We start from the raw sequence: 26,818 nt of genomic DNA, 5'->3' as shown, positions 1-26,818 counted from the left end.
CATGCTAGTATTAAACAGATAAAAGACTTATTATATTGCATTTCCACCTCAATATTTTATTTTAATTGTTATTAAATTAATCTCTTTTATTTAGTCGACACTGTTTACTTATTATGACAATAGTACGTTGGAAGTAAAATTCATGTGTAGACACATGAATAAAGCAGAATAAACAAGACAAGAAATTAATGTGGGTCGGATACAAAAGTGACGTACATCCACGATGACTTTTTCCAGTATCCTTACAGTAAATATGTATGTATCGCCACAAAAAGCAACGTGGACACATAACCGCTCCACAGAACGCCCTAGCAATTCAAACTAATCATTAGCGGTGCAGATATGTTTTTTTTTTTTTTTTCTCCTTTTTGTCAATTACAAAGCGAAAAGTATGCTCTATATATAACTGTCAAACTCACAACTCTAATTTGCTTACTAAGTCACAACTACAAGTAATTTTCAGCTAGCCCTCTATAGTCCATACCAAATTACCAAAAAAACCCAAAGAAAGTTTTTTATTTAGCAATGGCAAAGGAAGAACAGAGTAGCAAAAGGCAGCAAAGATGGACTCTCCAAGGAATGACTGCACTTGTCACTGGTGGTACCAAAGGAATTGGGTACCTTTTTTTGAACACTCAATTCTTTTTATTTTTTATTGATTCATTTAATCTTTGCTAATGATCTCACTGTGTGTGTGTGTGTTTAATTACAGATACGCCATAATAGAAGAGCTTGCAGGATTTGGAGCCACAATATACACGTGTTCGAGGAATCAGGCTGAACTTAGTGAAAGGCTTAAAGAATGGCAAGACAAAGAGTACAAGGTGATGGGTTCAACCTGCGACTTGTCTTCAAGAACACAGAGACAAGAGCTTATCAACAATGTCTCTTCTGCTTTTCATGGCAAACTCAATATCCTAGTAAGTACAATTCATTCTCTTTATTTAACACTTTTTTCTTTTATTTAAATTAAAGTTGCATTGCGTGTTATTCGGTTGCATTTGTCCCTTTTCTCTCATTCTTTACCATGTGTTTCATTTAGTGAATCCCCACGCACAAAACGTGATTCAGAGAAATGGTTAAAGCTTAGTTCTTCAAGATTTCCTCGATCCATATGAATTTTCTTTTTCGTCAATCCTTAAGTGTAATTTACATCTCTCGTATTGTTTGCAAATTGTTTTACGTCAGCGAATGTTTATCCGGTGCACTAGGGCTATGGTACTTTTGGAATATACATATATAAATTAATGAAAAATAATAAAACATGCAAGAACAAGATTGATGAAACCAATATAATTCTGCCAAAAGTTGCCGTCCCAAAAGAGATCAAATTAGATGAATAAATAATTATTGGACAAAGTACAGCAAATTAACTTGTACAATATGGCTTGTGCAACAGTTTATCTCATTGAGCGATAACTCTCTTAATGAAAAAAATATATATAATAATAAAAATAAATAATAATAATAATAAAGCCAAAAATAGGTGACTTCATTGGTAGTTGCACCTATAAGACTTCATTGTCATATTTCTTGTCTACATCAGCATAAGAAATTAAAATTGTCAATTCTCAAATAACAATATGTATAGGGAGTATACTATTTAATTCTACACGCAAAATGCATTTTGGACCATCAATTCTATATTGTATGCTGCATATAACCTCCAAATCAATCATCACTAAATTATTTTAATGTGGTGATCCAATCCTGATCGATATAATTAATAATATTTTAAGATTAATTCCCCGTTGATTAGCTTAATTAAAACGAGTTTTTTACGACATTTTATAAAACGGTTTACGATAAAATAAGAAATTTTTGAAGCGTTTGATAAAAATCTAGAGAGTAAGATATAAAGTGGGATCACTCAGCTATAAATGTACTGATTTTATGTATATGTATATAGGTAAATAATGCAGCGATAAGTATGATGAAGAGAGCGTGTGATCACAGCGCCGAAGATTTCTCGAGTATAATGGAAACAAACTTAGAGGCGCCTTACCATATCTGCCAACTTTCCCCTAACCACCGCCGTCCGCCGCCATTAAAGTGCTCTATTGAGCTGGAAATTACAACTTTAATATTAATTCATGATTAATATATTGCATGATCCAATACTAAAATTTCCTTTGATTTTTTTTTTTTTTAATTTCTTTATCCCACAAATCCTTCACCATAAGAACACTTGAATATCATTTTTCTTTTTTATAAAATGTATTAAATTCGTGTGTGTGTGTGTGTGTGTGTGTGTGTGTGCATTGAATTTGGCTATCACCACCCTTTTAATGGCTATCACCACCCTTTTAATAATTATTTAACATTCACACTGGTTTATGCTTAACAAGGAAAAATCATCACTAGTTCATGATCATGATCAATAGCTTTACATATCTTGCTTAAAACTGTGACTTTCTAGTGAGTTATAACTGCATCAAGAAAAATGTTATTTCTATCTTTATTACTTATACTCTGTCGTATCCTTGTGGTTTCTCTAGGTTCATTATTGGTTTAGGTAATATCGTCTTCATTTCTTCTGTTGCCGGTGGCATCGCACTCCCTGCCCTTTCTGCTTATGCTGCTTCTAAAGGTCCACCGCCGTTTACTCTCTCTCTCTCTCTCTCTCTCTCTCTCTCTCTCTCTCTCTCTCTCTCTCATAAGTATTGTAACTGAATTTGGCCACTAATTTTCAGGTGCAATAAACCAACTAACCAAAAATTTAGCGTGCGAATGGGCTAAGGACAACATTCGTACAAACACCGTGGCACCATTCGGCGTTAGAACTACCATCCTCAAACTTGTATGGTTCTTTCGTTCTCATGATCTCAGCAAGAACTATATTTTGTTTTATGTGTGTATATATGTATATATACGTATAAAGATTTTCCTCGATGTTGGTGTTTTTATAGGAGGATATAGATCCATCAATTCTCCAAATGTTGTTTCCAATAATGGCCCGAACGCAACTGGGGCGAGTAGCAGAAGCTGATGAAATATCTCCACTGGTTGCATTTCTTTGCCTTCCGGCGGCTTCTTACATCACCGGACAGGTCATTTATGTCGATGGAGGATTTACGGCAGGTTGCTTCTAGAAGAACTAACCTACAAATTTATCAATGCTGAATTTATGGAAATAACATATGTCGGACATATATGTAATAGAATGCTTGCATTTTTACGGTCCGAGATATTTGCCAATAAAAAGTCGTGCAACTCAGACTATTCAAATTTGAACAAGACTCGTTTTTGACAAAAAAAATTAAATACTCGCAAATTGAGAATCACGGGCCACGGGGCCAACTACTTTCTACAGAAGATGGTCATATCTTGTAGTAACAAGGGTTTCTTGTTGCCAGAATCTTCTAAATTATAATATGTCAAATATCGGTACATATAGAAAAATCCACAATCAAGACAGAGGGTGGTTAAAACTTGCTTGATGAGATAGGCGCCCGACTTTATTGCAACAGTTGCATCAGCGGCCAAAATATATCCAGGCGATGGAAGTTTCCAGAAGTCTGCATGCAACGAGATTGAAAGATATATACACAAAGGTAAGAAATGTAGAATTGATACATAATACAATGAAATATGGTTATAAACCATATCATAACAAACATAGTATTTTCGATGATTGCAACTGTTTATAGCCAAAATCTTTTCTTCAATCAAAATATTCCTAAATGCAACTTATATGTTTCCAAGAAAGCAGTACCTCGACAATGAAGCGGGCCCACGAATTGTCCGTGCTTTTCTTCATGACACCCTTGAGGATAGTTAATTGCAAACGATGAATCACATCAGCAATTTCGAGAAAGCGGCCGTGATCAGTACAAAGCATCTGGTTTAAAACACAAGCCACAAGGCAATTATTAAACCAAGATTCCGTATTATCGACATGCGTCAATTAGCTAGAATGACTATAATTTTCTTGCTGCGATATTTGATAAATACCTCTATAAGCATGTGTCCAGGATGGTCGAGATCTTTCACAACTATTGGGCACAACTGTTGCTTGCTTCCTAATTCTACAGCCCAGCTTGTCCCGTTCTCATGCTTGTTGCTGATTTCAGCTGTTTTGATTGTCTTTTCATCAGATTCCTGAGAAAGATAATTCAGAATTTCAATTCTGCATTCTTCCTGCTTTAAACACAAACTAATGCAAAATAATGAATTGATCAATGATGTATTTAGATGTGTCACCGAATGACATATTTGTCATCAAAGAAATATTTAGACAGTAAAGATAATGGAATGCAGCATGAAATGCTATATTGACACTCTCGGGTTTTGCAACCTTTTTTACCTCTTCGAGAACTTGATGCCTCAACTTATCAGCCTGATTGGTCACACCTCTTAAAAAGAGCATGTGTTTTACGGTCTTATCAAGGAGTCCATCAATGCTACACTGCTTTGACAGTAGAAACTCGTCAATAATTACTTGAAAAGTTGGAAGAAAGGAAGAAACAAGTAAATATTATAAATGCAACAGCACTTACCTTTTCACTGTTTGGGACAAGCTCTCGTAGCTCTTTGATACGGTCTTGAATCAACTGCCTATCCCGTGGCCTAGGCTTTCGATTATCCCCAGTGCGGTCCCTTCTCTTGTTGGTAGTTGATAGTCTTGATAATTTCCTGGGGTTCAATGAATCAGATCCTTTTCGCTTTTGCTGCTTATCACACAATGAGCTAATCTTGCTTTCAACTGAAGATACTGAAGCAGGAATACTAGACAATGTATTCATTCCCTGGACAATAAATTCAGATGCCAAAAAGTTCCATGGGACTTCATCTTCTCCCACTGAGGCACTGAGTTTGGATCGATCATGTTTTTTGGAGGAAGCAGCAAGTTTTTCCAAGGGCATACTTAATGAAGTAACATTGGACTTGGATGAATTATCGTCAAAACTGCTAATTGTGTTAGAAACATTAGCTTCTAAGGCGTGCTCCACTTCGATTTCATTGATGGGAAATAGAACAGACTCCAAACATGAAATATCCGTAACATAGGAGGGCTCTCTATCACCTATTGTGCCGCATGCTTCATTCTGATTAGAGATAGACGTACCATACGTATGCTGATAAGTGGTATCCTCTACATCTGTTCCCAGTGCCTTCTGCAGTTGATAGTCCTCACTAAAGCTGAAAAGGTCCCATCCGCTTTTAGATATGTAACTGTCGAAGTCGTGGTCTACAAAATTTGGTTCAGTTGTATCCTCAAAGTGAAAAGCCATTGATTCATTTATGAAGTTCCCATACGTCCTGTCAAAGTTGTCGTAATAAGGGGAGCCACCCTTCAATTTTTCTTCATGATGAAGTTTTAAAATGTCATTCTCTGTTATAAAGGGTTTATAATCTTCACTTGGTACTTCTTCAGCTACATGAATCGTGCCCAATGGTTGCTGGCTAAATTCACTTTCAGTTGCATTTTCAAGAGTATCTGCGTCAAGCCTCGCAGTGCTATTGCAGTAATCTTGAACCATAAACACTGGCATACTCATCTGGTTACCAGTTAAGTTGCAATCTTTTGTCCTAGCAGTGTGAATGGCATTTTGTTCCTTTATTATTTTTTCTGTGGCAATGGTAGATGGTTCCCCTAAACTATTCATGAAATTAGACATACGGGAGAACTCCTGAATTGGATATCCCCAGTCATATCCATCGGGTTCTTTTTGAGCCTCAAACTTATCTCTGAGATAAGCAACTAATGCTGCATCTTCGGAAACCTGATACATTTATTAGCAAATTAAACCCTTAGAGAAGGTACACACTTCAGAACCAGAAAAAACACCAAAAATAGAGACAAAAATAGGCTCAATCAGATAGGATTTCCAGCACATGAAACGCTAGTTCAAGTATTCGACAACAGAAATAGAGAACATAAATATGTGAATTTAATAAATTAATCACCATGTAGTTATAGAACCATAAACAATTTGCAGTTATTATGACTGGAATGTGGAGATTAAGGCCATAAAATATCAATAATATGAAAACAGAATACTAACCAATTCTGTTGATCCAAGTTGCAACACTCCGTGTGGAATTACTGGCAAAAGCAATATTGTCTGTACAAGCATTGGGTAGAAGTCATCATGTGTTATTCTAAAGTTTTATGCTTAAGAACTTAAAGCTATTATATTATAAAATTCCTGTATCATCCAAACAACATGAAAAACATATGAATATGCCATCGTCTAATTTTGCAATTAACTTACCCTTATCCCAGCTGCAAATTGAAGCAGCCATTCATCCGGATACTGTTAAAAGAAGAAAAGGCTTGTTTCATACTTGAGTAATAAATTAGAAGCATAGCAAGAACAGAGAACAGTGAATCAGAAGAATTGGTTTTTGCTGGTTTTGATCCAGATACTCACCTCAGGAACTAAAACAGAATTGAATACATCAGCTGCAATATCGTTTGAGTAAATCCAATGAGCATTCCCCGTGCATGCCACATTGCCGACGACCCTGTTTAATTGTAGAATAAGAGCACAGTTAATAACACATGACAGGGCTACTCTATCTACTCCATTTAATTGAATATTATATATTCTTGGTTCACTATCAGCCAGTTTTAATTGACAAGTAAACATCCCTTTCCCATTACTGAACAATAGTTAATTAGGAAAATGAGTAGCATCAGATTCAACGGAATGTATATAAGGCAGAGCAATGAGGTTTCAGAAACCATTTATGCCATTGACCTCAGGGCACAAGGGATTACTCTCTACTTTCTCCAGCGTTATTTGGCAATCCAGAGAATTCATTTTTTTTTTTTTTGGCTCAAAACATGTGTAATATGAAAAGAAAGTAGTACAACCCCCCACCCATGCACACATGAAAATATGCATGGAAGTAAATGCTGGATAGAGCTTACCCTTTTCCCACTGCATGAGAAGCACTTGACATTTCAGCTATTGCAAGTCCAACTGGATATTCACCAGGACTTTCATCAAGCAGAGAAGAACTAAAAGTGGAGGAAAGCATCTTATTTGAGTTCTCTAGGTACAGATCTTCTATTTGGCTCACCGTGGGAGATCTCGGCTTCTGATTGTCACAAAAGCCATCTTCCCATACCAAAACCCTGAAACATAAGGTTACATTGTGTGAAATTCATTGATCTTAATGTCACGCCACGGCAGTGAGCTACAATCTTTCGTAAAAAAAAAACGAAGAACCTGAATTTTCAGAAATAAATATTCGTCTCAAACAGAAATGACATGAAAAAGAATAAGTTTTGTTCTTGTTTTATGTCCCTACAAACACTCAATTTTAGATGACAAGAGGAGCGAAATAAAGACACAGGATTGAGAATTGGCTTACATTTCATGTTGATACTTAAGCTTCCAAAACACTGCATAATTCCAAGGAGAGTTGCAGCAAAGACTTTCGAGGAACGGCCTCAAGAAACTAATCCCCATGGATTAATACGGTATGAAAAATACAAATATCCAGTACAACAAAAAAGCCAACCAGTTAAGCCAAAATAATCACTAACTTCCTCGATATGATCCTCGTCCTGCCTGTACAATCCATAAACCAGCTCTTCGTTTCAATTGTGGCTCCATCGGTTTCAGTAAATCCAACATTTTTTCAGCAATAACTAAGCTTGATGTCACTAATATAAATATTACTGAAGGATAAGATCAATGGGAAGACAGATCATAGACTTTCTTGCCCAAAATCTCCATGATCGTCAGATCTTATATCAATTATTATGTAGGAAACTACGAACTCGGCAATCAAATCAGGAAAGAAGCTCCGAACCGTATCAGGCGGGAGCACTAAGAGTTCCTTTGATTAAGATGTACAAGAAGCGCCAAAAGTTGCTTTTGTGTAAGATATACAAGAAGCGAGAAGTTGCTTTTGTATAAGATAGCTAACAACTGGGTGAAGCTATTTCTGATGTAAAAACTTGGGAACTGCAAAATTTAATAGGTTCAATTAGCAGATAAATAAAAGGAAACAGAAGATACCATAAAGAATATAAGATATAATCCCAATTAAAAGCATAAAAATTGTAGTTGATATCAGCTCTGCAAGAGCAGAAAAGTGCATAAAAATTCAACAGAAAGCATGAAAGCTTATGCCAATCGAACGACCTAGATCTGCTGAAACATCATTTTGAGGCAGAAATTCTCCAAACGGAAACTCCTAGCATCAGATTTGGACTTTGCATTTATGTAAGGAAAAATATTTTTATTTGTACTTTATGCTTTACTTCCACACCTTTTACTTTTCCTTTTTTCTCGCTAAACACATAGATCCAACATATCATAACAAAATTGTAAGGCATCTCAATTTACAATCATGAACGCTACTCCTTTTCACTTATCATATTGACAGACAAAGCTAGAAAGTCGAACTCAGGACAAATGAATTAGACGATTGCAGACACTTCTGAACAAAAGCCAAACCAAACATCCATAGTTTTCACTCGAAAAAAGCAGAATTCCACCAATCAATACAGTTTAGGGCACAAAATATATCACAAGCAGTAGATCAAAAAATACTTTCCTCTCCTAATTCATCAGCGCGATACAAAATTAAAAAAAAAAAAGGTAAAATGCGAAATTCAATTTTAGAGTACCGACAATAGTAAAATTACCTTGAAATCACTCTTCAAATGATGGAATCGTGGTATAGATCATACTCGTTTAGTTCCATTCTGAAATCCACAAAGCTTCACTTTCGTATACCGGAGATTTCGGTCTCGATTTCTGGACGGCCGGGGAATTACACGATGGCTTTTGCTTTTTTGGTGGGAAGACTTTTCAGAAACGAAAATGTTTTATTTATTTAAATTCATATATTTGTCAAAATTGTATATATATATATATATATATATATATATATATATATATATATATATATATATATATATTAGTGTGTGTATATATATATATATATAAAGATTATATAGGGCTGAAGCTGGCCCAGTAGTGAAGTGGGCTACTAGTGATTGGACGACCTAAGAAGCCCTTTTTTCATTTCTTTATTTTTGTCGTTTTCCGGACTTGAAATTTGTCCAGAGTTGGATTTAATGATTTCTAAGGCGGAGTGGGATTCCGGGCCCACTTTGCTGCCTTCCGTTGAAAATTACTTTATTATTATTAATTAATACAAAATAAAAATAAAAAGAAAACTAAAATAAAATGTGTTAATAGAGTTGAAGACTGGGGTCCCTTCGACCCTACACCCGGTGAAAAAATACGGGTGGGTCTTCTGCTGCCACGTGTTCTTTTTTTTTATTTTTCTAAAACCTCTAAAGGTAAACCCTAGCGGCGAATCTATTATAAAATACAAAAAGAAACACGTGACAGCAGAAGACCCACCCGGTGTTTTTTACCGGGTGTAGGGTCGAACAAATCGAAGACTTGTGCTGGGCGGCAAAGTAGCATCAACTTTTTCAAAGTATTTTTTATTTTTTATAGATATTTAAATAATTATGAACAAAAAAAAATTAAAGAAACTTTATTAATAATTAGATATTTGGTTGTAAAGGTGGCCATTCTTTTTTCATTAATTTAATCCTATAGAAATTTGGTTAATTTATGAGTAAATTATATTAGGATATGTTAATTTTCTTTATCTATCATAATTTTAATCAAATGCTAAACATTTATTAATCTGATAAAACAATTGCTGATACAATAATGCATCGTGTGTTCTTCTAGCCAATAAAATCTAACACCTTCTCATTGTCACTCTACGTGTCCTAATAATTGATCGTTAAGTATGAACTAATCAAGATTTTATTAAACATTTTAATACAAATTACCAAGCTACACGAAACTAATCTGACAATAATACATATATATTTTAATACTTTTAGTAAGTCAACTTATTAGTGTATTTTACCTTATCGTTGACTATTTTTCGGAAAGATGTGATATTTGGGCATTTAAAATCCACAAGTAATAACATCTTTGTGTTGAATTTGAAGTTTGAACTAACTATTTACGATATAGGAATTGGATGTTAAAGAATATATAGTAGACCTCAATAAATAAATACTCGATAAGTTTATACCTTTGCTTAAATAATAGTTTTGGTAAAAATCTACCAAATTATTAGTTCAATAATTTAATATTTCGTTAAATTAATAGAATTTTACTATTCCCAACTGTATTAATTTTTGTCAATTTAAGGTTCAATTAAAAAATTATTCATATTTTAATTTAAGAATTAGCATTATATATATTCTGAAAAAACAGAAAAAACTCATATTTAAATACATTATTATATATAGATGATGTGACATGATACTTGTTGGAATATAGGAAGGCTGGGTGATCTTATGGTTGACTAAATATGTTCTTATCAATTAATTAAAAAATATATAATGTTCTTAAATAAAATAAATAAATGAATCAAAGCGGACCAAATTAATATTTAACTAGTGTTTGGTGAAGGATCAGTGCATCAACAAATAAAATAACCACTAACCCTTATCAGAAAAAAAAATATATTAATTAAATATATGTGCAAATTGCAATTCGAAGTAGACAAATTCTATTTGGCTTTTCCTCTTCCAAACTTCTGAAGTTGGATGAAAGTGATCTATATAGATTGACCAAATTAATGCTGTTACAATAATTTCATTTCTTATTATTTTTCTAGGAATTAATAAATATATATATAATTTGAGGTCAAAATATCACTGTACACGTGTTGAAATGTCAGTGCACCGACAACAATACTATATAGCACATTGGAAAATGATGGTGGTCTCTCATATCATATGTCGGCCGGGCTACATATAGTGACGTAAGCTCACCGGCGGAAAGCAAAGGCTGACGGTGGTGGTGGTGGTGTTGGTCCGCCGCCTCCGCCGAACCAACAATCAAGTACATCCACGCCACCTCACCTCCACATCTGCCCTCCACCAACAAAAGGATCAATGATTATTGATATACTGCTACTTCTTTAATTAATTTCCAAAATCCTAATAATTTAAATTAGCTGAAACTTTTTCATATTTTTTTTGTTTTCCTTTTATTTTTAAATAAACAAAATCTAAATTAAAATTAATAATGATGATTAGAAGATCTATATACAAATATTTCTCTCTTAGTCAATAAATTAGTGTGATGATTGGGATTTGGTAAGCTGTGTAGTAGATCCCTGACTGTGAGTGTGACAATGGGACCAACTCTTTTATTTATTTTTACATTTTTTTAATTAATTTTAATTTCCTTTTTGTCTTGGATTTGATAATTAGTGAAAAAAAGTGAGTTTGGATTGCTATGGATTTTGATTGGTGGAAATAGGAGTGTAATCGAAGGCTGACTAGGCCCAACATTAATGATTACATTCCAACTAAAAGGCTTGGATCCAATGTGGGTTATCATATTAATTATTAATATAGCCATTAGTGTATATATATATTATTACCCTTAACTAATAATGATAAGTTTTATATGCACCTTTACACTCGATAAAGTACATTGGGTGATCATGCATCATTAATCTACAATAACACATATACCCATGTGTATATGTGCTTAGTGAATGATCGGTATTTTTCATCAGGTGCAATATCTCATAGTCCGCTGAAAGTTTGTATACGCGAATTGACATAATTGGCGATGTAAAGATTATGTAGGCTCTTATCTTTTTATACCGTTGGGGGACCAAAAACATGTAAAGAAGTAGAGAAACACGTTTTTTTTCCGGAATGAGTGAAACATAAATCATAAAAAGTAGCAACTCTCACTTGAGACAAACCTTTTCTTTCGTCCCCGTAAAAGCAAGGCATAAGCATGCGCCTCTGATAATGAATGAATGGGCTGCCATTTTTATTTTTTTTGGATTTATTACCAATAAAAAAATAAAAATTATGATAATAAAAATAATAATTATCGATTTCTGTCTAATCTGGAATTGATTAAGATAGGAACTCCATTATCTAAACGTAACGGAGTTCTGCTCGGATATGCAATTATGTAAAGGCTGATTAGTCAGATTTGAACAAATCTGACTCAAATCGAACATAAATAATGTATTGACCGATTGACTAATTCCAAATTAATTAACTGATTAAATGTATCAATCCGAAATTTTATTGGATCACTGCAGTATGGGCCTTATTTGCGTGACATTAATTTGGGCCGTAATATTGGGCCGACCGAGTATAAGGACTAAGGAGTATATGATATTTTATTGACCCAGTATCACTTTATTCATTTTCTAATGAGAAGTTGCTTTGGCGCTTTTAATATCCGTTTAAACATATAAAAAATATGCAGCAAAAAACATGTGGCTTGATTTTTCGGTCGGACACGCACCAAACGGCTGAGATTGCGCAACTATTTGCCAGACAACACGCCTGCCTTGTCTACAATCTTATGCCGAACTATCAAGACTCGCTCTTGACAGCTTTAAGTCTTGTTATCCATTGCTCATTATGTCGGTTTTCAAGCCACATTCTCAATCGGTGAGAATCATTCTTTGCTTTCTTGGACAGTCGCCTACAATACTTGCCTAAAATTCGACTACTCATTCGTCGATGTATGGTTGTCTTGTGCCATCCATTACTTGACATTATGACTCAGCTATATTCGAGTTATAGGCGATGTCGCCGATTAAGGGGCTAACAACCGTCATCATCAATTTCTAAATTAAAACTGTAAAACAGTTGAATTGTAACATGTTAAACTGAATTAATATGTAAATTAATTTATTTAGACATGGTTTTCAAAATTGAAACGCGCGCATATCGAAGTAGAATGATTTTTTTTCTATGATATATAAATATGTCAAATTCAAAAAAATAAAAGACTTTTACGTATAATTTATTCCATTTGAATCATGGATTCTAGAGATATTAGTCATATATGCATTATTAGGTGGAAAACTCATTGTCCTAAATGTTACTTCTTTAAGACAAATGACACGTCTTCATTATCTTGAGATTAATAATAAATAATCATGCTCCAGCACCTTGTATTATATAACACACAATAAATATTTGGAAATCTTGAGAATGAATTATCACAAACCATATCACAAAAGATATGGCTTACCATTATATATACATATATAAATATGTAAAAGTCTTGTTCGTGCAAGCATCAAGAAAACTACACACCAACTTTTCTTTTTGTGCTTAAAAAAATTCAATAATCCATAAAACTAATATGTGTTGTGTAATAATGTATTACTGTTGTCACTATACGTGTGGCCGCATGTTGTTTTCACTACGCACTAATTTCTCATTTTTTTTTTTTTGTAATTTCTTTAAACAATGACTGAACATAAATAGAATATAAAAATAACTAATTCATGTCCCGGTCTAATTTGATGTGCTATAAGGATGGACTAATTTTAATTAAAAAATGTTTTAACTATATATATATTTTTTTATTTTTATATTTGACAGTGGTTCAATTAATTTAAGAATATATTTCCTGACAATGAAATTGTAGCTAAAATACAAGTTTCAATGGAATGTTGTCAAAGGTTCGTGCTCAAATCAAATGTAATGCTTAAATGTCAGCTTATCTTAGCGTAAAACAGCTAGCTCCAACCTATCCCATTACGCCACGTCATCACCCTACCCCACACCCAGCCTCCCCTTTATATATTAATCCACGTTGAAAATTTTACACAGAGAGAGTTTTAGAGAGAGAGAGAGAGAGAGATCTAGATTCTAGAGAGAGAGAGAGAGAGAGATGGAGGGACTAATTCCATTTGTGTACAAAGCAATAGTGCAATACAAAAACGGAGGACGAGGGACATGGCTAAACGAATCACCATCAGCTTCTTACATGAGGCTTCCGGCTGGTGACTCTGGCCGGTTTTCAACTTCCGATATCCAGCTTTCCCGCCCAGATTATTGTGCCTTCTCCGCCTCTTCACCGCCTCGCTCCGCCGCCACCAGGGTTCTTTCCGGCCGGGCAGCGCAATCCGGTCAATTCTTTTAGGGCTGTCAGGTGATCATATCGGCTGCCAAGTATTTTAATTAGGTTATTGTAATATTACGATTTACGACCAAGCAAGTGTGTGTGCGTGTTTTTTTTTTTTCTTGATCGACGTGGAAAACCAGAAAAGGGCCCACATAAATTATGTATTTTAATAATTTTCTTAATTGTAATTTGTAAATAATGTTGGTGCATCTGTTGTAAATTAAAAATGATTGAAATCCAATTTACGGAATCCTGATGTTTATATGAATTTTCTAGTTTTTTTCTAAAATGTCAAAAATGAATTTTTGCGAGTCTAAACGACCCCGGATCGCCGAAATCTGAGGTGTGATTTAGGAGCTAATTTACTGTTGACTATCATTAGCATTTATCATGGTATTTAAAATGGCTCAATTAATTTTTAAAAGATAAAGAGAAAATCAAATTAGGTTGATCATTGACCAATTGCTGCAAGTAACTTGGTACGTTTTCAAATTCAACAGTTGCTATATATTCCATTCACATTTGTCGTGTGCTTTTTTTTTTTTTTTAAATAAATACTAAAGAAATCGATAACCTCACAAATCTCGGATAATTTCGAAAGCCATAGCCTTGCAAAGCAAGAATTGAGTGATTACAACAACATATCTTACAATTGCCAAATTCCAACAGAGATTAATCACCTCGCGAGACACAAACACCGAAAACGTGAAAATTTCAGACCGATGCTAATATCCAGAACATGACGTGGGAAGACAAAGCAATAAGGAACCATGTAATGAATGCCAGAGCTATGGAAAGCTCAAACCTGTGACATGGCAGATGCCCTGGACCAGTACAGAATTTCAAATCTTTTGCGTACAAAACTGCGATTCCTCCCGATGAGCACGCGGCGGCAAGTGATAATGTAGCTGTCACCTGCATTTAATTTGTCAAAACTTCATTCGAAAATGGGATAATTTGTTTAGATAGTTTCGCGTAATATAAAGCCAATCAAGAGTCATTGAAAAAAAAAAATCGTGGCATACAAGAAAAGGCATAGGAATTACCCAATCACCGACAACGAACAGGCTGACTAGGACTGGATTTCGGAGGTCTCGTTTAATCCGTAAAGCGTAGATATCGAGACAGGCAAGTCCAAAGCTCCATAATACTTGAAGCCCCATTGATGCAATGAGATAGCTGAAAAACCAGAAGTTACAAAGTGTTAATTATACTGGTGAGTAAAATTCAATGCTCTTTTTGTAAAACACGAGAGAATTCATTGTCGTAGAATTAAAAAGACAATGTCTATAAGTGAGAGCTGGACCAAACCAACATAAATGTCTTGGCTGCATAATTGACTACCGCAAAACATTTTACAGTTTAAAATCAGGTAGTTCAGCAAGTGAAATCGGCACTTAGTAAGATGTAAAAGACATGGTTGAAGTAGTCTACGTGTCTGAAAATGAGCACATCCAACAACATTAATCCTTTTGATAAATCACCGTAAAAATGCTCTTTCTTTCCATAAGGCCCCCGTTTGACAGGCTAATTGACCTCGGTATATAACTAATCAAGGCAAAATTTTCATTCGGTAGCGTAGTTTGAAGCTCAACACGCAAGGGTCCGGAATCTACCACAACACAGTGACTTCCTTGTTATCAAACGAGGCCTAAACGTATTGTATATTAGTTCATTGCACTGATTTCTATCAACAATTACCATATATACTACCATAGTCCCAAAGTAGTCGAAGAAGAAGAAAATCCCAATTCATCAATTCCCAGAAATAGCTAAACGAACTACACATCTAGCAAACGACAATTTCCAAAAATGCGCAGTCATAAATATCCAATAATCCACCATATCTAGATAACTATATTCAAGCAAAAAATTACACAATAATGGCAGGGAACACCTCTAATTATTTCATTTCCATTTATGCATTTATTTTTTCCGGTTACACACAACCACATTCAGATTTCCCAATTAACTCAGCCAACAGTAGATGCACAGCAGCAATTATACACATAAATTGCACCAACTGTAAATAAATAAACAGCATTAAAACAAGCAGAAATTAGAAAATGTACCAATAAGCGGTGAAGTTAGAAAACCCAATAGCAGAAACCATAACTCCAATGGAGGAAGCTGCAAAGAAACACTGCCCTGTTCTTAACAACAAACCACTCACAGATCCTGGACTACCCAGCAAATCCTTCATTTCTCTCTCCTTCCCTACAATAAGGGCGGGCCCTTTTTCCTCAAATTTTTTTTTTTAAAAAAAAGGGCCCCCTTCAAAACCCTAGATTTCCTTAATCTTCCCCATTTCTACTTGCGAATGTAAATCTCGAGCTCTGTGTAGATATCCTACTCCGAATTACAGTAGTGAATGGTCTACGGTGTTAGAGGATTACGATGGGGTTTGATGGAGATTGAATCATCCGCAAAGCATGCAGCGGAGTAAATGAGCCGTTGTGCTGAAGAAGAAAACCAGTACAAACAATTTCTGGATGGGCTGCTTATTTTATTATTATAATGAATATTTAATGCTTAATCTCTGCAAATAATTTTGAATTAGCAGTTGTTTTATCAGGTGATTAATAATGGCTCTTGTCGGAGTGATCTGACAGTCCTACGTGGATATTCTTTTCCAATTTCTTAGTTTTTTTCTTTTCTTTTTTCCTTTAATCTCTCGTTGTTCATTGGTCTAATTGTCTGGGAAATAGTTTAGTGTCGTTTGGTTCTGTGCGAATCCTTTTTCGCCACGTCGGACATCGGTCCCATTTTTTCTGATCCATCAGAAGTTCGGATCCAACGAGTAACTGGGGCATGCTAATGGGCCCAACTTTAATTTGGGCTCGCTTTGAACTCAGACACTAGAGCTGGGCTTTTAAATCAGAATTGGATTTGAAAACCGTTGCGCTATTTAATTTATTAATTTATTCTCATTTTTTAACCGCCTCGTTTGTAAAACCAGGGTGTGAACGAGTCGAGCTCGCCAGAATTTTCAGGCTCAAGCTCAATCTCGTGTTCGATTTTGCGACTCGAGCTTATCAAGCTTTCATTTTCTAGGCTCAAGCTCGAGCTTTGTTAATTTTTTGTATTTTTTTCTAATTTTCATATTAATATTACTTTATGTTATCACTTATCAGTATAAATTATTTATATGATTATAAAAATAAAAATATACTATAATTTTTTAATTTGTATATTTAATATTATTTTTATTATTTAAATACAAAATAAATAAATAAGAAGCTATGCAAGCTGTCGAACAACTATAGTCAGGTTCGAGCTCATCCGAAGCTCAAGCTCATGAGCTCGAGGTTGAGCTTTTATCGAGTCGGCTCATCGAGTTCACGAGCCGACTCAAATCAATTACCACCCTTAGGTAAGACATGCTATAATTGATATTATTATATATTTTTCTCAATTGTTGAAATTGTGTTTTGGGAATTTCTTAAATCCATTATGCAACTAAATTATTATAATACTCTAAAATCTTTTTTTACTAATCTTATCTTGAAAATTAAATCGGGATTGCACATATGTATTTCATTTAAAATATAAATTTTTTTGAAATCTTTGAATAGAAGTTGTAGATTATAAAATGGCCTATTAAAATTTATTTAAAGAAAAATTGGATTTCAAGCGTACGTCACGCTGTGTTCACTCACGAGCAATTCCGCCCCGGCGCCGCCGTAACTCACACTCCTGCCGTACAAAAATTCAAGCGACCTCCCGTTCGATTTATCAATTGGTAATTAACGTGTAAACATAAACCTGCTTTCTGATAAAAATCAATTGCACAAACATATACATTATACATATTTGATATTTACATATATATATATATACATACATGCATTGGTTCATATTTTGATATGTAAGATCTGGGCAATCTGTGACGAATTATTTAATTATTGTGAAATTAGAATGGCGAGAGCGATTCGATCGTTCGAGCTGAACACCGGCGCCAAAATCCCATCAGTTGGACTTGGCACGTGGAAGGCGGCTCCCGGTGTCGTTGGTGATGCCATCACCGCCGCAATTAAGGTACCTAATTATAAAAAAAATCTTCATTTTTTTATTTTCCGTTTTCCGACGATATCTAAATCATTTCCCCTGGAAATAAATGCCACTAGTGAATTGTTATCCGTAATTTGGCTCTACCCTAAAATTCGAATCAACTTTGAACAATTTACATTGCTCGATTTGCAGTGGCGGAGCCAACATAGGACCAGAAGAGGCCATGGCCCCCAGCAATTTTTTAAGTAAATATTTTTAAAAAATCGTGTATAATTAGCAATATCGAACCCCCTCATAAAAGTTTTAATGCATTCGACCCCTGCGAACTGCAAATCCTGGCTCCAATAGTGTGGATTTGACTCATTTTATATGACAGTTTGTATGTGTATCAGTATAATATCATTATGGCTTGTTTTCTGGACCCAAAACTGAATCTGCGAGTATCGGATTTTTTTTTTTTTTTTTTCAGTGTGGAAAAATATATTTTTAGTGGTGAAAAGAGTGATGTGTCTTCAAATGCAGGCAGGGTACCGCCACATTGACTGCGCACAGAGATATGGGAATGAGAAGGAGGTACTATCTGCACCATTCTAACTCTTTTTTTCGATTATGTAGATATTCGGCGTTTATGTCAGCACAGTGTGCAACTATCAAATCCTATAGTTACATGGTTCTTTTCGGTAAACTGTCAACGTGGTTTCACGGATAAGGAGAAGTATACATGAAGCATTGCCTCATTTGATAATGTTATAAAATTTATCTGTTAATCAATTTTATCCCTTCATTGCTTACGATCGCACGTTTTACGATCTTGGAATCCTTCTGTTACAGATTGGTGATGTACTAAAAAACTTGCTTGAAGAAGGGGTAGTGAAGCGAGAGGATTTATGGATTACTTCTAAACTATGGTTTGCTAGAATTTTCCATAATCCTATCGAGTTATAGCCTATTTGTTATGTCCCGTTGAATCTGAAGCTAATCCGATTCCTGCAGGTGTACGGATCATGCTCCAGAAGACGTACCTTTGGCTTTAAACAGAACTTTGAATGATTTGAAGCTTGACTATGTTGATCTTTATCTGGTTTGTCTATATTACCTGAACCATTTTTCATATCTATTGTTTTGTGTTATTTAGTATAACTAGCTACGCTTTTGAATGAAGATGCACTGGCCAGTTAGAATGAAGAAAGGTTCTGTTCGATTCGAACCGGAGAATCTTGTTGAAACTGATATACCGAGTACATGGAGAGCAATGGAAGCACTGTATGATGCCGGAAAGGCACGAGCTATTGGTGTTAGCAATTTTTCTAGCAAGAAACTTTCGGATTTGTTGGACGCAGCACGTATTCCGCCAGCTGTCAACCAGGTGGAATGCCATCCTTCATGGCAGCAGCCACAGCTACATGCGTTCTGTAAATCTCGAGGAGTTCATCTATCCGTGAGTATATATTTTTTGTTGTTAAAAGATTTGATTTAATCTGTGATTTTGGTGTGCTGTTTTGAAGAAAAAATATATATTCAGGGATATTCGCCTCTTGGATCGTCTGGCCAAACCACGGTAAAAAATGAAGTGTTTAAGAATCCGATTCTGAATTTGGTTGCTGAGAAATTGGGAAAGACTCCGGCACAAGTTGTTCTTCGATGGGGTTTGCAAATGGGGCATAGCGTGCTTCCAAAGAGCACTAACGAAGAGAGGATCAAACAGAACTTTGATGTGTTCGATTGGCATATTCCGGAAGATCTGTTTGCCCGATTCTCAGAATTTGAGCAGGTAATACTCAGCCGGTTATCTTAAATATATAAAGTGAAGCTTTCGACTTTTTTTTTTTGTTTGTTTGATTGATGAATTGTGGGATCACTATGCAGGTGAAACTTATTACAGGAACTACGTTTGTTGACCAGACTTTTGGCTCCTATAAAACCATAGATGAGTTATGGGATGGTGAAATCTGAGAAACTTCACTCTGCAATGTTTTACTCAGGAGAAAGTTTTTTTTTTCCTTATTAATAAAATATAGGAATACAAAATCAACAATTAATATTTAAAAACTACTTATAATATATTGATATGGAAGAATTATAGATATATTGGAAGCTGGAAAAACATTTTGATAGCACTGTACTGAGGAATTTTTATTTTTTTATTTAATTTTTATTTTATTTTGCAGTCTAGAGCCTTGTTTACTAAATAAGATCATTTTCTCAATCATGATAATAGAAATTAATTAACTGAGCCATTCTCTAATCGTCCTTAGATATACTTTAATCTCCTACAACCAAAACATAATACACTTACCCCCTTGTATGATTATTTACCTTTTGTGTGCTTATATTAAAAGTACAAGGGTGTCATGTGCAAAAAGTTCAAACTACAGGGGTGTGCAAAAAGTTCAAACTACAGGGGGGTGATGTGCTTATATTGAAAGTACAAGGGGTTATATGTACAAAACTTAAACTACAGGGGGCGTAGTGCTATTTACCCTATTTAATGCGATGGTCCAAATAGAGGGATGGAAGTGTTTAATTTTGACACTCGTTCGTGAGAGCTCAGCCTCAATTTTCACTCTTCAATTTTGTTGATTTTCTCACACCATCTGCACTCGATTCTTCTTCTTCTTCTCTCTCTAGAAAGCTTAATAAATGGCGCACGAGATCTTATACTTTGAATTGAACACCGGTGCGAAAATTCCTTCAGTTGGACTCGGTACGTGGCAGTCGGAGCCTGGCCTCGTAGGCCAAGCTGTTGAAGCTGCCATCAAGGTGCGTATTTAGGTGTTCGTATATATCATATATGTATGTATAATTTCCCGGCAGCATCTAATTACTCTTTAGTTTAGTTTCATTTTGATTTACTTGCAAGTTGCAAGTGATAATAATCTGGTGTTTTGTTTTGTTTTGTTTGAAATCTCAATTGTAGGTTATGTGCGGTTTATCTTTAATTCGAGTTTTCGTTATTGATTGTAAATATCAAATTGAGATTTGAGATTACTCGAAAAGAAGGATAACTCCGCGCCCGTTGATCATTCTGCAGATTATCTCGTTTTTTTTGCTGCATATTGATTATATGTTCAAGAAATATAATTACATATCTGATACCGCCAACAATCAATACTTTCTCGTTGCAGAATGGATACCGCCACATTGACTGTGCTCGAGCTTATGTCAACGAGAGGGAGGTATATACTTTTTTTTTCTATCACCATTACCAAGTGTATATTCGTTTTGGTTCTTAGATTAATGCACTTGATTGATCACATAGAGAAATATACTTCAATTTTAGGGCAGTGTTATATTGCTTTTTTATAACGAGATTCCTATTCGATACATGTTTCATAAGAAAATATATCAGATCATAAAATAACTAATTAACGATCCTTCTCATATTTGTGCATTTCTTTTGAGACTTAATTTTTCTTCTTTTCAGATTGGTTCAGTCCTGAAGAAGTTGTTTGATGATGGAGTTGTTAAGAGAGATGATTTGTTTATCACCTCCAAACTTTGGTAATCATATCTAGAGTGATAAGATCTGGTATGGGGTTCTGTTTTTTATTTATCTCGAACGAGAACTCTGTTCTGTGATATTCTGTTACTGAGTATTACTGCGTGCAAAGAAGAATGGTCAAATTTGATAATTCGACCGAGAAATGGAAACTAATCATTTCTCACAAAGCTTGACCTGGAATATAGGAGATACTTATTTTGAAATTTTACTTGGACTTATGTGATTTTTTTTGTGTATTGTAGTATAATTCGTCGTGTGCGTCGATTATTCTTACTTTTGAGGTGCTCACAAGCTTATGGCCTCGTGACCTCTGCAGGTGTGCTGACCATGCACCTGAAGATGTACTAGCTGCATTAGACAAAACACTGGAAGAATTGCAACTGGGATACGTCGATTTATTCCTTGTACGTACTGCTCCGTGATTTTTATCGAGTTTCCTTGTTCCTTCTTGTTGAATGAGTAAAAACTGAAATAAAAAAATATGTAACGGATGAATGGCCATATGATTATGCAGATTCATTGCCCTGCCAGGATGAAAAAGGGGTCTGTCGGCTTTAAACCTGAAAATTTTATTGCTACAGATATACCTAGTACATGGAAGGCCATGGAATCACTGTATGATTCTGGCAAGTCCCGAGCTATAGGGGTCAGCAATTTCTCCACGAAAAAGCTTGGCGATTTGTTGGATATAGCACGCATTCCGCCAGCTGTCAACCAGGTTGAATGTCATCCTTCATGGCAGCAAACTAAATTGCGGGAATTCTGTAAATCCAAGGGAGTTCACCTATCTGTAAGTCTTTAGATTTTCGACTTTATATAGCATACTGTCTGTCGACAGCATTAGCTTTTTTTTTTTTTTTTTGTGTGACATATGTTTTTACTTTAAAGTTTCGTCAAATTTCAGGGTTATTCCCCACTGGGTTCTCCTGGCTCAACCTGGCTCAAAAGTGATGTCCTGAAGCATCCCGTTTTAGTTGCTACTGCAGAAAAATTGGGTAAGACGACTGCACAGGTGGCGCTTCGATGGGGACTGCAAATGGGTCATAGTGTACTTCCGAAGAGCACTACTGAATCTAGAATCAAAGAGAACTTGGATCTTTTTAGTTGGTCCATACCAGATGACTTGTTTGTGAAGTTCTCCGAAATCGAGCAGGCAAGTTATTCTCTGTTTCTTTTTTAACACAATAAACGACTATCGAGTGCAACATGCAAATTTATCATGTTTTCTTATAAATTAGTTAAACGCGATTCAATACTTCCAATTATGTTGAGACTATTAGTGGATCTCCTCTTCGAACCCTTTTAAAGACTATTAAAGGATATCTTTGTCGGTATTTTGCAGGCAAGGTTGTTTAATGGTTCTGCATTTGTGCACGAGACGTTCGGCCAATACAAAACTATTGAAGAGTTCTGGGATGGAGAGATCTGATACTGCTGTTGTATCATCTGTCTGATTTCTGAATATGTTTTTCATATCAGGACCGATGTTCGTGTTTTTGAGGAATTTCTACTTTCATATAGTGTACAGTAAATAAATAAATTAAGAATCGTAAGAAATAACAAAATGTAGCGAATTATTAATATGACATGGAAAAAATATTATGTATTAATTTATCCAAGTTCTACTGTATATTTCGTACATCTGAGTTATGAGTTCGAAATATTTATACGAAGGGGGTGATGTTTTTGGCCCGACTCGTCAATTTGGCATGACGTACCAACTAAAACCTAGGTGTACATGTTTAGGCTTGGCCCCATCATGAATCAAATATCACTATCTGCTTATGAAATTAATTAATAACAAAATCGATTTACGTCATGTATTTTGCAGTCTAGAGCCTCGTCTTTATGCTAAATAAGAACCTTTTTTCGCAATCATAATTATTTTTGATTAACTGAGCCTTCCTATTATCGTCCTTAAATATACTATGATAATATGATTAATCCTCTTCAACCAAAACCTAACTATAGTATTTAATAACAATGGTCCTATAAATTGATAGGGAAATCTTCTAGGGAAGTGACCCCACACAATTCAATATTCTACGTTTGCGAATATTCGGTCATATGAATATGTGCAAATTGCAAAATATATGTGAATTTAATATACATATTAAAACCTACGTCAGCATTTAATTATCGTGACTTCCATCCACCGTCGAATAAATGTACAGAAATACGAAACGAAATCAACGGCCCAGATCTGGAGGTCCAAATCAAGAGGCTTGGAAGTATTCAATTCGGCTTCTCCTTCCCCCGCTTTTAAAGTGAGTGCTCAGCCCTTCACAATTTTCACTGGACTTCTCTTTCCTCGTGTTGATTTTTTCACACCATCTGCACTCGATTCTTCTCTCTCTCTCTCTCTCTCTAGAAATTTGAAAAATGGCGAACGAGATCCTATACTTTGAGTTGAACACCGGCGTAAAAATTCCTTCAGTTGGACTCGGTACGTGGCAGTCGGAGCCCGGCCTCGTAGGCCAAGCTGTTGAAGCTGCTATCAAGGTGCGTGTGTTTTTAGGTGTTCGTATATAAATGTATGTATTTCTTCCTGCCAGCATTTCTCTTTAGCTTCAGTTAATTTGTTTGCAAGTGATGATATGAAATGTTTGTGGTCCTTTTTTTTTTTTTAGAATTTTAATTGTTAAGTTATGTGCGGAATATCTGTAAATTGAGTTTTTCTTTTTCCTTGGCTGTAAAAATCAAATTGAGATTTGAGGTTATACGAATGAAGGACAACACCGCGCACGTTGATCACTGTGCAGATTATCTTTGTTTGTTGATGCAACGTAATTTTCTGATATAGTTTATTAGTATAATATCTTTTTAATTTACTTTATTTATCCTCAAATTTTTGAAAATTGAGTGGATTTGGTTTCCAGTTATTTTGATTTGCCTCTTCAATTTCCTTTACTAAGTGAGGATCGAACTGGAATACTGGATGCTTCTGCCCTAGTAATTAATATGTGATGGTATTTTGATGTTTGCTTCCGACCATTTAATTTTTGAACGGCCTATGAGAATCGTTATACTTTTTGTGTCTATAATGAAATTAAAGCCTAAGAAAATGAAGAATACTGACTGTAATAACCACTAGAAATTATGCTACTGCTATTGTCCATTAGTCGTTGACTTGTATCTCGTAGTTCATGGAGTTTTAGGCCTTTGTTAGAACAACACCACTGATCAGTTAGTTGTACTTTCCTGATTGCAGAGTGGATACCGTCACATTGACTGTGCTCGAGCTTACAACAATGAGAAGGAGGTAAATACTTTTTTTCTATCACCATCTTCGATAAGAAAATATAACAGACAAAATAACTAATTAACGATCACATGTATTCATGGTCTAAGAATGATGCATATGACAATAATGAATCACGTGTATGAGTGTATATTGTGAAAATATTTGTGAATTTATTTGACACTTAGTTTTTCTTCTTTTCAGATTGGTTTAGTCCTGAAGAAGCTGTTTGATGATGGAGTTGTTAAGAGAGAGGAATTGTTTATCACCTCCAAACTCTGGTAATCATATCTAGATTGATAAAACCTGGTGTGGGATTCTGTTTATTTGGATGAGAACTCTGTTTTGTGATTGTCTGCAACTGAATATTACTGTGTGTGAAGATGACTGGTCGAATTTGATAAATCGACTGAGAAATGGAAACTAATCATTTTTATGAAGCTTGACCTGGAAGAAGTGAGATACTTATTTTGAAATTGTACTTGTACTTTTGTGACTTCGTTTTGTGTATTGTAGTATAATTCCTCGTTTGCGTCGATTATTCTTATTCTTGAGGTGCTCACTAGTTTATGGTCTGATTACATCTCTATAGTCTTCATTTTCACCCATATATTTGACCTTAATGTTGTACCTTCACTTAAAATGGCCTCCTGACTTCTGCAGGTGTAATGACCATGCACCCGAAGATGTACTGGCGGCATTAGACAAAACACTGGAAGAATTGCAACTCGGATATGTTGATTTGTTCCTTGTACGTACTGCTCTGTGATTTTTATCAAAATTTCTCGGTCCTTGTGTACTGATAAAAAAAGTAATGCTGAGATGAACGGCTCTAATAATGAATAGAACGAATCTCACATAAAGGTCAATAAATGTCGAAATTCATTGGCAGAAACCTAAAAGCAGCAGTTGAAGTTGTAATATATTTTTTTTCTTAATGTTAGTTCCCCCTTTCATTTTGCGCTTACAACTCACCACTCGTGGCATATGATTATGCAGATTCATTGGCCCGCTAGGATGAAAAAGGGGGCTGTTGGCTTTTTGCCTGAAAATCTTATTGCCACAGATATACCTAGCACGTGGAAGGCCATGGAATCACTGTATGATTCTGGCAAGGCCCGAGCTATTGGAGTTAGCAATTTCTCCACGAAAAAGCTTGGCGATTTGTTGGATATAGCACGCATTCCTCCAGCTGTCAACCAGGTTGAATGTCATCCTTCATGGCAACAGGCTAAACTGCGGGAGTTTTGTAAATCCAAGGGAGTTCACCTAACTGTGAGTCATTTCTTCAGTTGAACAGATAATTTCGATTTTTAACCATATCTATTTTTTCCACAGCATTATTAAGATGAATGCTTTTGTTTTCCTTTAGTATACTTCAATTATATGCGCGAGTTAGGTCACTATAACAAATGCTTGAATTTTTAACATTTCATTTAAAAAAAATTCAGGGTTATTCCCCACTGGGTTCTCCTGGCTCGACATGGCTCAAAAGTGAGGTCCTCAAGCATCCTGTTTTAGTTGCTACTGCAGAAAAAATGGGTAAGACGGCTGCACAAGTGGCCATTCGATGGGGACTACAAATGGGTCATAGTGTACTCCCGAAGAGCACTACTGAATCAAGGATCAAAGAGAACTTTGATGTTTTTAGTTGGTCCATTCCAAACGACTTATTTGTGAAGTTCTCCGAAATCGAGCAGGCAAGTAATTTTTCAGTTTCTTTTCGACGCAATAAAAAGACTATCAAAATCTCGTTGTAAACCCCATTGCGATTTTTTTTAATTGATGGTAGTATCAGGTCCCTAATTATATAATTGTTGGTAATTTGCAGGCAAGGTTGCTCAAGGGTACTGGATTCGTGCATGAGACGCTCGGTCAGTACAAAACTGTTGAAGAACTCTGGGATGGAGAGATCTGATCCTGCTGTTCGATGATCTCGTTTCTGAATTATTATTTTCATATCAGCTTCGATATTATGTTCTTAAGGAATTTGTACCTTGATTTAGTCTCCCTTGATAATTGATGTTACTCGACTTCTTTTAAATAAATGCTACTTCATTTGGTTATTTTGCGGTGTACGACATGGAATATCCCATCTTGCTCTTTTTATGTGGGCACCCAATTAATATACCTATTACCGGATGTATCGAC

At 35.3% G+C, this 26,818-nt stretch overlaps 6 protein-coding genes across 7 annotated transcripts; 4 read left to right on the top strand and 2 right to left on the bottom strand.

Annotated features, from left to right (window-relative positions):
- The first annotated feature begins 422 nt into the window (after window positions 1-422).
- Window positions 423-3,217, top strand: LOC105952979 (noroxomaritidine/norcraugsodine reductase). The gene is made up of 6 exons (XM_088824913.1): window positions 423-617; window positions 713-920; window positions 1,910-2,052; window positions 2,499-2,590; window positions 2,694-2,800; window positions 2,910-3,217. The coding sequence occupies exons 1-6, from the start codon at window positions 526-528 to the stop codon at window positions 3,090-3,092; spliced, it is 825 nt and encodes a 274-aa protein (XP_088681039.1). The 5' UTR covers window positions 423-525; the 3' UTR covers window positions 3,093-3,217.
- Window positions 3,191-8,893, bottom strand: LOC105952978 (transcription factor LHW). The gene is made up of 11 exons (XM_012976584.2): window positions 8,612-8,893; window positions 7,327-7,925; window positions 6,881-7,087; window positions 6,378-6,471; window positions 6,219-6,260; window positions 6,009-6,068; window positions 4,500-5,726; window positions 4,307-4,408; window positions 3,955-4,101; window positions 3,716-3,841; window positions 3,191-3,518 (listed from the first exon to the last, which is right to left on the bottom strand). Exons 2-11 carry the CDS (start codon window positions 7,422-7,424, stop codon window positions 3,459-3,461), a joined length of 2,163 nt encoding a protein of 720 aa, XP_012832038.2. The 5' UTR covers window positions 7,425-7,925; window positions 8,612-8,893; the 3' UTR covers window positions 3,191-3,458.
- Window positions 8,894-13,434: 4,541 nt separating this feature from the next.
- On the bottom strand, window positions 13,435-16,490 carry LOC105952981 (CASP-like protein 5B2). Of its 2 annotated transcripts, XM_088824164.1 has the most exons (4): window positions 15,986-16,407; window positions 14,960-15,092; window positions 14,719-14,828; window positions 13,435-13,953 (listed from the first exon to the last, which is right to left on the bottom strand). In XM_088824164.1, the coding sequence occupies exons 1-4, from the start codon at window positions 16,114-16,116 to the stop codon at window positions 13,863-13,865; spliced, it is 465 nt and encodes a 154-aa protein (XP_088680290.1). In that variant the 5' UTR covers window positions 16,117-16,407; the 3' UTR covers window positions 13,435-13,862. The 2 variants fall into 2 exon arrangements, with proteins under 2 accessions (XP_088680290.1, XP_012832040.1); XM_012976586.2 differs by lacking the exon at window positions 13,435-13,953 and having other exon boundaries at window positions 14,484-14,828; window positions 15,986-16,490.
- An 849-nt stretch (window positions 16,491-17,339) lies between these two features.
- Window positions 17,340-20,155, top strand: LOC105952984 (NADPH-dependent aldo-keto reductase, chloroplastic). Its single transcript, XM_012976591.2, has 8 exons — window positions 17,340-17,655; window positions 17,831-17,951; window positions 18,447-18,497; window positions 18,756-18,832; window positions 18,918-19,005; window positions 19,087-19,362; window positions 19,447-19,695; window positions 19,791-20,155. The coding sequence occupies exons 2-8, from the start codon at window positions 17,832-17,834 to the stop codon at window positions 19,875-19,877; spliced, it is 948 nt and encodes a 315-aa protein (XP_012832045.2). The 5' UTR covers window positions 17,340-17,655; window position 17,831; the 3' UTR covers window positions 19,878-20,155.
- A 280-nt stretch (window positions 20,156-20,435) lies between these two features.
- On the top strand, window positions 20,436-23,072 carry LOC105952983 (NADPH-dependent aldo-keto reductase, chloroplastic). The gene is made up of 7 exons (XM_012976588.2): window positions 20,436-20,684; window positions 21,050-21,100; window positions 21,349-21,425; window positions 21,743-21,830; window positions 21,941-22,216; window positions 22,331-22,579; window positions 22,769-23,072. Exons 1-7 carry the CDS (start codon window positions 20,565-20,567, stop codon window positions 22,853-22,855), a joined length of 948 nt encoding a protein of 315 aa, XP_012832042.2. The 5' UTR covers window positions 20,436-20,564; the 3' UTR covers window positions 22,856-23,072.
- A 626-nt stretch (window positions 23,073-23,698) lies between these two features.
- Window positions 23,699-26,733, top strand: CHLAKR (NAD(P)-linked oxidoreductase superfamily protein). Its single transcript, XM_012976587.2, has 7 exons — window positions 23,699-23,928; window positions 24,638-24,688; window positions 24,872-24,948; window positions 25,331-25,418; window positions 25,667-25,942; window positions 26,119-26,367; window positions 26,499-26,733. The coding sequence occupies exons 1-7, from the start codon at window positions 23,809-23,811 to the stop codon at window positions 26,583-26,585; spliced, it is 948 nt and encodes a 315-aa protein (XP_012832041.2). The 5' UTR covers window positions 23,699-23,808; the 3' UTR covers window positions 26,586-26,733.
- The last annotated feature ends 85 nt before the right edge of the window (window positions 26,734-26,818 follow it).

This window comes from Erythranthe guttata, chromosome 10, assembly GCF_056151865.1.
Source record: "Erythranthe guttata isolate IM_541 chromosome 10, IM_541, whole genome shotgun sequence".
In the NCBI taxonomy this organism is placed as follows: domain Eukaryota; kingdom Viridiplantae; phylum Streptophyta; class Magnoliopsida; order Lamiales; family Phrymaceae; genus Erythranthe; species Erythranthe guttata.
Note: the sequence above shows the minus strand (reverse complement) of the source record. Positions and strands in the feature narration are given on the sequence as shown.